This window comes from Trichoderma ghanense (genome assembly GCF_004382785.1).
Source record: "Trichoderma ghanense strain CCMA-1212 chromosome Unknown scaffold_2, whole genome shotgun sequence".
Taxonomy (NCBI): domain Eukaryota; kingdom Fungi; phylum Ascomycota; class Sordariomycetes; order Hypocreales; family Hypocreaceae; genus Trichoderma; species Trichoderma ghanense.
Window position 1 is genome coordinate 1,709,411 of NW_027395665.1, and position 11,302 is coordinate 1,720,712.

The window sequence follows — 11,302 nt, forward strand, 5'->3', positions numbered from 1 at the left end:
TCTGCACCGTTGTAGGATCAGATCAGATCAGCTCGCCCGCCTCATGCACCCAGAAGATGAAGATGTTTGCTCTCCTTCGATATTGGCATTGACAGGGTTCATGGCGATGCGCTATTCCTTGGTTCCCAATGAGAAAAAGTGAAGCTTGTGGCATTGGGGCATGAAAAGACCCGGCTGCTGCCAACCAGGAGCATGGAATGATGATGCGTCTCCATCCACCGAGATCTACTAGGTAGTCTCTCGGCGGTTGCAAAAGAGGCTCGAGTCGGGGGGCGGGAGGCGTGCGAGATGCGTCCTGGTCCAACGTGTGTGTGCCCGAGTAGGACTTCCTACTAGTCTAATCATGGGGCGGGCGGCACGGCTGGAGCGCAATCTTTCTTCCCCCCTTCCCCCCCAACCTTTGAATATGAGTTCGAAGTACTCCGTACACCTGGGTATCAGGGCGCGAGACACTGTCTGGTTGGTGCTCCTCCAGCCCCAGTGGCCCGTGCCGCCTTGCCAGCTTCTGGCCATTGGGGTCGGCCAAGCTCAAGTACGGAGTACTCGTATGGGAGCTTCAGCCGGCCCGTATGATCGGCGAAACGAGGGAAGAGACGACGGCCGCTCAAAAATGCTGGTCGTATCCGTAGCACTACCGCGGCCCTGACCTCGTAGGCGATCCACTGCTGGACCAGGTGCTGAGGCCTGTACGACACGAGAATTGCCACAGAGTCAAGGTAGCATCCGCGATGCGTTAGCATGCCGAAGGCGCGTCTGGCTGCGCTGTCATGAAGGACACCACTCGCATATCAGCATCATGACGGGGATTTTGAGTTGGCGCACGCACCTGGTAATTCGCTGTGGTGCAAGTCACTCTCGTTGAGGAAGCGAAGGCGAGGGGGGGCTGGGCAGACCCTGGAGGTTCTGGCGGAGGATCCTTGCAACCGGTGGCCTTTTCTGCCTCTTCTTTTTCCGCATTTCCATTGCCATTGTCCCTTGATCTCTCGCGTGGGAGGATCGTCCGTCACCTGCAAGTGCTGGGCCAGCCGAGTCACACTTTGTTGAGCGGCGGTAATGCTCCAGGAGGAGCTGGAAGGCGCCACCCTACGTCGTAACTGTCGCTGCGTTGGATTACATTACCTACCTTGGGTATTGCAGAGGGCAAGAGCAAGCTTCATTTTCGGCTACCGCTGTTCCTGCCGTTGTTGTAGCCCTGTAGGGTCTCAGTGGTAAGGCGCTTCTATTATCCAAGGTACCACCTTGAGTCTACCATAAGGTACCTTAGTAGGAACCCAAACTACCTCCTTAGGGAGAGCTGCTATAAACGCGCGGTACCTTATTGCACAAGGTGACCCGGGACTGTCTTAGGTCTGTGCCTATGCGCTTTGTGATAACTGTGAGCGTGTTCCAAACAATTGCCCAAGGCCCTCTACTTGGCGGCGGAGGAGGAGTAGCTATTACACGCAGATAATACGCAATGCAGTGGCATTGATCCCATCCTCCACAGATCGGATATCGTCCGTCGGGTCGGCTGGCGCTGGGAGATTTTGTGCCGCGATGGCCTGCTAGAGCTCGGTACCAACTTCGTACCAATGCTTGAGTACCTTAGGACATACAGTAGGTACCTAAGGTAGGGCAGGCAGGACCGTGACCTTGTTGAGGGCGGATACCTGCAACCAGGAAGGAACGGCGCCTGTAGTTTGTACGGAGGAGATACTTTCTTAGCCAACACCGTCTCTTAACACCCAATAGCCCATCTTTACCTACAGGATACCAACCTACCTCTACTCCGTAAATACCTTGGGCAGGGTGAAACATTGATTCCCCGAGCCATCGAGGTCTTTGACTTCCCCCGAAGGCAGCGGGATGTGGACAGTGCTCCTACGGACCTAGTGGAGCTAGGTCGGGGGACAGTGGTCGTTTTTTGAGACCCCCCTAGTAGTGTTAATGTACAAGCACATGTAATCAGAAGATCCGTTTCCTGGTCCGCCCTCAGGCCCTCCATCGCCGCCTGCATGGAGGGGAATGCCGCTTTAGCAGCAGGGAGTGCCCGCAGTACCCACCAGGTGTCTCGTACCTTTCAGCCAGACTGCCCGTCCATCGGCACTTGCGTCTCGTCATCGGACCTCGCTCCGTCCTTCACCCTCACCGCCATCTGATTTGGCCAAGGGCAGACAAGCAGATTGAGGGAAGGCGTCAACAGCGTGCGGCGAAGGCTCCGTACTCGTACCTACCTCAAAGTTCAAAAGGTTGTTTCTGTACGGGTACTTCGTCCTTGGAGTGAACAGATCTCAGCCAGACCTTCCCCGAGAGTACCTTATCTGGCCCGCTTAGCTAAGGCCTGTGCCTCAGGAACGAACCGGCTACACCATTCTACTACGAAGTGCCCAGTTGGGGGCGAGAGGGTTTGATACCGAACCACTTCAACTCCGTTCCGTGTCCAGACGGGACCACGATTCCAGGCGCTTTTGGATTGGGCCACTTCGCGCCCCGGGCGCTTCCTCGCCGCCAGTAACGACCTACGGCGCTCGAGGACGAAGCGCAGGTGTCGGTGCCACCCGGCTGCCCGTGAGCTATCACCAGCAACACTCCAACAGAACTCCTGTGGTGTCACTTGTCAGCCGCCCTGATCAAGCCTCCGCACCCCGGACGCTCGTCTGTCTCGCTGCGGATTAACTACTCCGTACCGGTACGTGTACAAGAGGCATTGAATCGATTTGTCAAGTCAAACGCTCCAGGCCAACACCGTCGTGCAGGTGAGCAGTCACCTCCTCACGCGTTGCCTCGGGTCCTGTACGGTGTACGACTGCAAGCACGATGCCAATGCTACATCACACAACCACTACCTCGCGCGAGCACATTAAAAAAACCACGAGCATCGGGGTCAAGCGAGTACCCCCTTCTATCCCTACCGCCTGGCTCAGACACGCTCGTGATTTGCCCGAGACATCGCCTTATTTGCGTTTGTCAGGCGGGGCGGTAGCGGCATCATCGCCATGAGCTCCATGGCAGTTTGCGAGTACGAGGCTTCCAAGTACACGTGCTGTCGCTGTCCGCCTCCATCTTCTCCCCAAGGGAGGTGCTCGCGCTCGCGCTTCGCTCCCGTTGCCAAGAACCGGGCCCGTGGATTCGCTCGTCCAGGTTGGCTTGCCATCCTCGTTGTCACACATGCAATTTGTGCAAGTTCTATGCAGTGATGCTCCAATCACGCTTGGCCTGCAAATGGCAACGTACGACGGCGCATGATATGACCTCCCCTGGCCGTCCGAGATTGTCGTTCCGAAAGACTTCGTTGCATCTTCCCGTCTTCCGCTTCCCGCTTCCCGCCTTTTCCGGCAAGGACCAGGCCTATAGGCCATGAGCAAGGGACTGCCCTGATGTGGAGTTTCTGGGCGGAGAAGCGTGCCACGACAGCCGATCTCCTTCGACCCAAACTGGTGTCTCTTCGAGCCAAGGCCGCATGGAGACTTGGCATTGGCATGTCTCATACCTTACTCGCGTTTTGAGGCACTCTAGCGTCTCACTGCCGTTCTCAGTGCCTTCTTTGTAAATTTCATGGAAACCTTCCCCGGTGCCCTCCAAGTCTAATCCACTAAACACCCGGGCACTACTACACTAACACTAAGACAGGCATGAGCTTCAGTTCAAGAGAACGGTATGCTGTTCAGTATAACAATACTGCCGCATTGGCGGCCATTGTTTACCCCCGTTGGCTCACCAGCTGCGCCATGAGCCTGGTGGACCAGCTGAGATCCGGAAAGACCTCAATGGCGATGCTGTCACCTTGTCTTGATCCGCAGAAATTGGTAGGCCGGTCAACGACAAATTCCGTACGCCAAGGACACCGTCACCTTTCTGTCTACACGCTCTATTGCTGGCGCCCAGTAATGCCATTGACAAAGCGTGAAGCTTGTCCTGTCAAATCCAGATGATTTCGACCGCCCCTATTCGCCCCTTTTCCCAAGTTTAGACAAGCCGGAGGAGTTGCTATGTTGCTATAGTGATATCCAGCAAAATACGAGGCTCATGTCTCAGCTAACCATCAAGTTCATGCTGGGGCTTTTTGCTCCGTATACCTACTGCTTAGTGCGATGGTCACCGGCGCGGGCATCTCTCTAGTCGTTGAGGATAGGATGACGATTGTAGGGGCCGAAGCACGGCCTCAAAACCCCAATCTCCTAAGGAGGAAGATTACGATATTGACAGCTGGCTAACGAGACAGTGCCACTACTGATTGCTCCAGGGTGCATGCGAAAACCACTAGGTGCGGCCGCCGACAGTCTCCTTCTTTGACCCTTGCCTTTTCAGGGTTCAATTGCCAGCCTTCTTGACTCACATGCATGTGAGGAGCACGCGGGACGAGGGGAAGTCGATTCGACGGGCCACATGTCGCCGGAAGTTATCACAGGTCTCGAGTGTTTTCCGTACCATTCCACTGTCAAGTCTTTGTTTCCGCTGAACGAGAGATTCCACGGCCGGACTATCGAGTACTACATCGCGGTATACTCTGGCAAAACACACACTCACACATGCACACAAACAGACGCCAAGGGAGCAGCCACCCGCAGACAATTTTGCACGATCCCAAAGAAGGCGTATAGTGGAACGGACGCACCAATCATGGACTGGTGAAGGAGATGCCGCAACCCGCACTGGACCAGCTCGCTTGCTCACGGGATCTTCCGCCTCAAAGGCCGCATTCCAACGCGGCAAGGAGAGAGCCGGGCGTCAGGAATCATATGGGTTGTGCTCATCGGGTCTCAATTTTATCTTAAGTGCAAGGCTATTATCTCACACCAACGCGCGAGGCGCTTCACTAAACCGGCCCGGATGGGCTCGAGCTGGGCTTCCCTGCATACGGACGGCTTGAGGACTCTGCTCTCGGACCAGCTTGCACGGAGTACGCGCCAGATGATGATGACCTGTCAATTTGAGACGCCAGCCCTTTGCTGCACTGGGTCAAAAGTATATTAGCCGAGGGCGAAATTGGAGCGGCTGGTGCGGCTGGCTTGTCACGACTTTTATACAGGCGGATGAGGGTGTCGTTGCTACCCGCCCTGACGTAACGGTGCGGCGGCATGGCCGATAGGAGAAGAAGGGGCCTGGCATTCGCCTCCTCTTAGTATCAGCTCTCTCATTCTTCTCTCTTCTTTCTTTCTTTGTTTTCCCCCCTCTTTTATATCTTTTCTTGCTTTGCGGACGGTCCAGTGGGCAAGCAGGTTTGGATGCCGCGTACAAGTATTGGCGCAGCCCTGCTTGTCCGGTCATCGTCAAGGCTGCTGGGCTTCCCAAAAATAGGAGTTGCCCTGGCGTTGTTGGGCAGCTTTTCGTTCTCCCACGAGCCCCCCACGAGCCAAAAGCGAAGACTGGCCTCTTAGGCAGAGATCCACAGAGGATGTGGCAAGGGGGAGCTATAATGGAGCATGTATCGGTACTATCTGTATAGTGTTTATCTGGTAGGTATTATAGACGATGCGATTTCGGTTTGGGGGGGAAGAGAACGAGAAGACGCTTCTCAAGTTCTCCTGGGACCAGCTCCCTTCTTAATGCAGAGAAGACCACCTGTTCGTCGTTTGATACACAAATCACAGCTGCCATCTGTAGCATGGAGGATATGTGTTTCCATTATGACTCTGGAATACAGAATTTACAGAGAATCTCAACTCTCTACATAAGGTAACAAGTCACACTCTCCACCTGTGCTCCCACACGGGCTAGTGGCCAGGGAAACTCCCTCAGCCCTTTGGTCTGTCTGGGATCCCCTTCAACCATCAGGAAACGAATAAACATGTTTCCCACTGTGCCCATCGTCTGTCATAGAGTATATACATTCTGTTATGTGCGCGTATGCAAAATTAGTGGCTTCTCGTCAAGCCGCATATGTATGAGATCCGGTGTTAACATCCTGGAAAGTCCATGTCCTGAAAAGGAGGGGAGGATAAAACGCCATGTCGTGTTGCGTTTTTTGGCCAATATATACTTGTAAAGATTATGAGTAATTAGATACCGAAGTCGCGTGTATATGGGTATGTATATATAAGATATATGCAAGGTATAGTTGTGCGTTGTTCGTCGTAGGTAAAAAAATTCGTGGAGAGCATCAAGTTTTGGTAAAGAATAAGCCAGCACGAACCGATTCCCATTAGAGGAGGGTATTGGTAGGGGAAACAGTAACGCGGCTGGGCTTGATCGGATCGCCATGTAGCGTTGGAGGATTCGTCTATGAAATCGAAATGAGGGCGGCAAGCCCGGTGCACAAGACAGCAAGCGTAGCGGTATAAATGGCCGGTCGTATAGCGAGGCCATCTGACGAAGCCGGTGGTAGAGTGCCGTTGACATAGTTCGGGCCGCACAATGTGTTCACTTGTCGGGCTGCGTCCGCATACACATTGGCAACAGATGCGTCGCGGTCTGCAGACGCAGAGTAGTAGATATCCATCGTCTGCTGCGTGCACCAGCTACAAGAGGGATTGGAGCTCCCAGGTAGGGCCAGGCCGTAGGGCAGAAAGTACAGGTAGGCGTCCGAAGGCGTGTTGAGGTTGGTGACGGCGTTGGCGAAGCAGTACTGGCTTGTGGTCGGATCCTGAAGACAAGTTGCCGCGTACACCTCCTTGTAGGCTTGCAACCCACGGTATGCCTGCAGAACCAGCGTCTGATTCTTGTCAATCTCGGCCTTGCAGTTGTCACCCGTGGTGAGGTTTGCTGCGGCTTGATCGAGGAACGTAGCACAGGACACGGAATCGGCTTTACAGGTTGCGTCAAGTACTCTCACGATGCTGAGAAGAGACTTTTCGGCCTGAAAGAGGCCTGTCGAAGTCTAGCATATCCGAGTTAGTAGTTATACCATGCCTAGCTATTGCCCACTAGGATGGAACTCACCTGCAGCATCATCGAGAGAGGGTAACAGCTCTTAAATGTGGGGTTTTGGAGAAGGTTCTCAATGAAGCTGGAGCATGAGTCGGTCGAGCCATCCAGTTGAAAGGCGGAGGCTGGCGTGTTGTCAAATGGTTCCGGCAGGGCAGACGATGATGTTGAAGATGACGTAGCCGATGATGGGCTGCTAGTCTTCTCGGACGAGTTCTTGGTCGTCGTGGTAGCCGCGTTCGCACTCCTTCTCCGCTTCTCGCCCTTGTTGAGCGTCGAGGCATCGGTGGTGCCGGAGCGATTGATAGGCTCGTCGTCGTAAAGCAGCTTGTGTTCGCTAACATCGTCGGAGAATCCATTTATCAACCCCTCCGGGAACGGCGCGGACGGCAACTGGTCAACTGCTATGGGCAATACGGGAATGCGAGTTGACGCACGCTCCGGTACGGTAGCAGCAGAGCTGAGTGTCGTTGCCAGAAGAGCGACAACCAAAAGCGCGAATCGCATCCGGGAGAGTGGCCATCGTGGCAACTTGGCCTTGGATCCCCTCATGAAGACAGCTCTTGGTGTTCCTAACATGATGTAACTGTGGTGGCTTTCCAAGGACCACCACCAAAGCAGCAGTATAACTCTTCTCCGTTCTTGATTGCCACGTCCGGGATCCTTGGTGCGGATTGATACGAAGTGGAGTTGATATCGCAGCAGAGCTATTGTCGAAGCTGGAGTTGAGAGCAAGGAAGCGAACTGTAGCGAGTGTTCCGGAAGCGAAATTGGTTATCGTGATGCATAAACCATGTCTTGGCTTGGACGAAAGAGAGTATAGGTCGAGGCCTTCTCGAGATTGGTTATTGCGGGCAAGAAGAGTTTGCAGATGCGGTTGATGGTGGCGAGGATGGCTGGGTCTGCTTTTCCAATGGATGAAACGAGGTTCGAGATTTGTTCCGTCCTGGATCTCCTGAACAGATAGCGTCTTCTCTCACCGAGGAGTCTCGTTGTTTTGTCCCTCCACCGCCCCCCAATTGGTTTGTCTCGCGATTTGGAAGCCGGACAATCTACTCTCGCGAAGAGAGACGACAAGGGGGGGGAAGCTGGAAGACGGATTCAAGCGAGCGTTGGCAGAGCGAGTGACAGCCGAATAGGGTTCGGAGTGGGCAACGGTACGGAAAGATCGAAAGGCCAATCTTAGTAGTATTAGTGGTATTAGAAGTAGACGAAAATCTCGTAGTTTCGGTTTTCGAACTCGTAGCTGGAGGAGTTGACGCAGTTGAAGCAGTTGGTGATGGTGATACGGGAAGAGAGAGAGCAAGGACCAAACGAAGGATGAAAAGAGGAAAGATGTGCAGAAAGGGTCTGGAAGCCAAAAGGTACAAGTACTGACTGGGGATGGAGTCGTGCGAGTGCCGTGCTGTAGCAGGTAGCGGGCAAGGAAGGAGCGACGCGGGCCTGCAGCAAGGACCCAGCCTCGAGGCAAGCGCGAATGGAGGAGCGGCCATTGAAGAAGGAGTCCCGCCGTGCCCGGTGTGGAAAGTACTAATCGGTACAAGTACGAGCAGCTAGCGGCATGGGCACGGGCATTGGGAGAAAAGACGGGGTATGCGGCTGTGATTGGTACAAGCAGGAACAACGAGGAGACGAGAAAACGGGTGAAGAAAAGGGCCGCATGAAGATCTAGGCCACTACCTACCATTGGAGGAGTATTCGATACTTTGATGTACTTGGATGCCAGTAGACTCGCAGCTTCCAGTCATGTCCGGAGTCGATATTGCAATCACAGGTGGCAGTAAAAAGCAGACGACTCAAGTACAGATACCTGGAGGGAACAGTCAGTCACAGGCTTCTTTTGGCCTCCTTGGGTTGCATCTCATCTATCATATTTCTCTCTTTTCTCTTTCAGCAGCTCTTCCACTGGCTCAGGTAAGACGACGTGGTAATATTGCTAGCAACCGGCAGCCCTCGAACCGGAAACCAGGCGAGAGAGCCTCCCCTGGCCTAGTGGGAGAGCGATGCCGTTGATAGCGCCAGGTGAGTTTAATTGCATCCCACAATGCGGCGAGGCGACGCAAGCCACGCCTGTTGCGCTGGCATGAAGCTGACCAAGTATTGCCTTGTTGATTTCATCGTTCCATCTGCCACGAAGACTGTATCACTGACAGACGCCGGCAATTGTAGCTGATGAAACGGTCATCGCCTATACCAGCTGTTGCGGAGGTCGTCGAGCATGTGCTCATGCTGCTAGTGAAACTTACACCTTGGCCATCAAAAGACAACCATCATCACCTCCGTTGACGTCGCACCCATAAGGCGAGGTAGGGTGGCACTAAAACGGCCCCCCTGGAAGCTCCAAGCTCTAGAACCAGGTCGTACACGTCGACAGAGATGGATGCAATCAATAGCGCCAATATGCAAACCTGGAAAAGCTTGGCTGCCGTGCCACCAGCACCAGCTCTGGCCAGTGACAAACTGGCTGCTCTGCCGCTCAGCCTCAGTTTGTTCGCTCTCGTTGGTTACCCCCCTCCACCGTTTTGCACCGAGATGGTGTTGAGGCCGATAGGACTGCCGGTGGCATTCCTGCAAACTGACGCTTTCTCTTTGATGACCGAAGGAGTCGAAGACGGCCAATTGCAAGCTACAGCGCCAATTTGCTTGGGCATTCTTATGCTTGTACGGTTTGGGGCAGAAGAAGCGCAAAATGAGATACGACACGTATGAGCACGCCACGGACCTTTGCTGCTACGGACTACCGTCACCGACCGCCCTGCACCAAAATAGCATCGACAATCCATCATACACCGCACACAGACGTGTCTTTTCTTGGTCCTACTGACGTCTCCAGGCTCGCATCAACCTACGCTCCCCGCGAGTACCGTATACAGCGCTCGATTTCGAGTTGTAACGCAGACCAAACGCACATGGCGCTCCCCTGCCGAAGCACCACAAAAGCCCCCAGAATCCTGTCAACAAGTCTTCCGGAAATCGACGACAACACATTATTGATTCCCCATCAAGCCATTTATATCGCCCGCAGCGACTGTATTATACGAAGCCTGCTTGATTCCATCCAGTGTTCTTTGTTGACTTCACAAAGCAGATGTAGTTCGACAAGGGAGGGAGCCCGGAAACAACGAACAATGGACCAAGAAAAAAAACGAGAGACAGCGCCACCAATTTGGTTCCCGCGACGCCTCAATTCTTCATTGAATTGGCCCCCCTTTTTTTTTCCTTGCCTTATTCGGAGCAGTCTCCCTTCGCCTCCACTTGGGTTACTCTGCATTGTCTTGGATATCCCACGAGGCACCACCAGGAACCAGGAAACAGTCCAACACCTTTGATGGAAGTCTTGATCGATCCATCTCAGTTCATGCTTCATGCACCATGCACCCTGCTCCGATACAGACCAAGCACAGCACTCCCGCGATCAACAGCCCGAGTTCTTCCAAAACCGAACAATTCACCTCTACAATCTTTGCTTGCTTGCTAACCCCCCTGCCATCTTCCTGTCATGTCTCGCTCGCCAAAGACAAGATCGAGACTCCGGAGCAAAGGGAAACTTTTCTGAATCGCGGTCCACGATACCTTGAGTGCAACGCACACGTCAATAGAATATGAACAAGGAGCAAGGAACAGAAAACAAAACCTTGGACGCAAAGCCTCTGTTTCAGCATGCACTGCCTTGGAATTGCGCGCTGCTGAGCTTTGAAACAATCCAGGCCACCGCCACCTGAAATCAAGATGAAATAGCAGGAGGCCTGAAGCAAGTTGGCTCTATAGTACGGTATCCATCTGTGTACCTTGAATCTTGTGTGACTTTTGCACTGAAATATTGTCCGCCGCGTCAAGTCTTTTGCCGTCACTGTATATTATAAGACGCATGATTGCTTTGTAGTACTCGGTATCAGCTTCGCGTCTCCGTAGTCAGCTAAACATGGTCATTCACAACAGGACTTCACAGAGCCACTTTCTCATGCATCTTAAAGACTCAGCACATGGCAACGATTAAAACTCTTAGCATTCGCGAGCATTATTCGACATGGAAATAAAAGATTATTCAAAACGAATGTATGTAGTAGGAGTGGTGTGGTGTTTTTTTTCTTATACAAAGCAAAAGCTGGGGAAATGCTTTACAAGCTCTAAACGGGGGGAGATGAACAAATGCTTTGCGTCTTCTTACCCTTCACCCTCCCATTCAGGGCCAAAACAGAAAAGAGAAAAAGAAAAAAAAAAAAAAGGAAAAGAGTCCAATAATAAAAGCCAATGTCGAATCTTTTGTTGTTGTTGTATATATGTGTAGATGTTTCCCCTCATTTCCGAAACCCAATATCATCGTCTTTAACGCAGAGGAGTGTGTGTGAATGCGCAGTGCATCCACGAACAACCTTGAGCCATGATGCGGCGCACGCAAACGATAGAATCAGCGGACGAGCGTCATCATCATGTAGTCCCATCCGCCGAATCCTACCGC

The 11,302-nt window shown here is 53.1% G+C and overlaps 1 protein-coding gene across 1 annotated transcript; it reads right to left on the reverse strand.

Moving 5' to 3' along the window:
• Positions 1–6,199: 6,199 nt before the first annotated feature.
• CCMA1212_002933 (uncharacterized protein) lies at positions 6,200–7,422 on the reverse strand (the record flags this gene model as incomplete). Its single annotated transcript, XM_073700300.1, has 2 exons — positions 6,200–6,796; positions 6,859–7,422. 2 exons carry the CDS (start codon positions 7,420–7,422, stop codon positions 6,200–6,202), a joined length of 1,161 nt encoding a protein of 386 aa, XP_073561415.1.
• Positions 7,423–11,302: the final 3,880 nt, after the last annotated feature.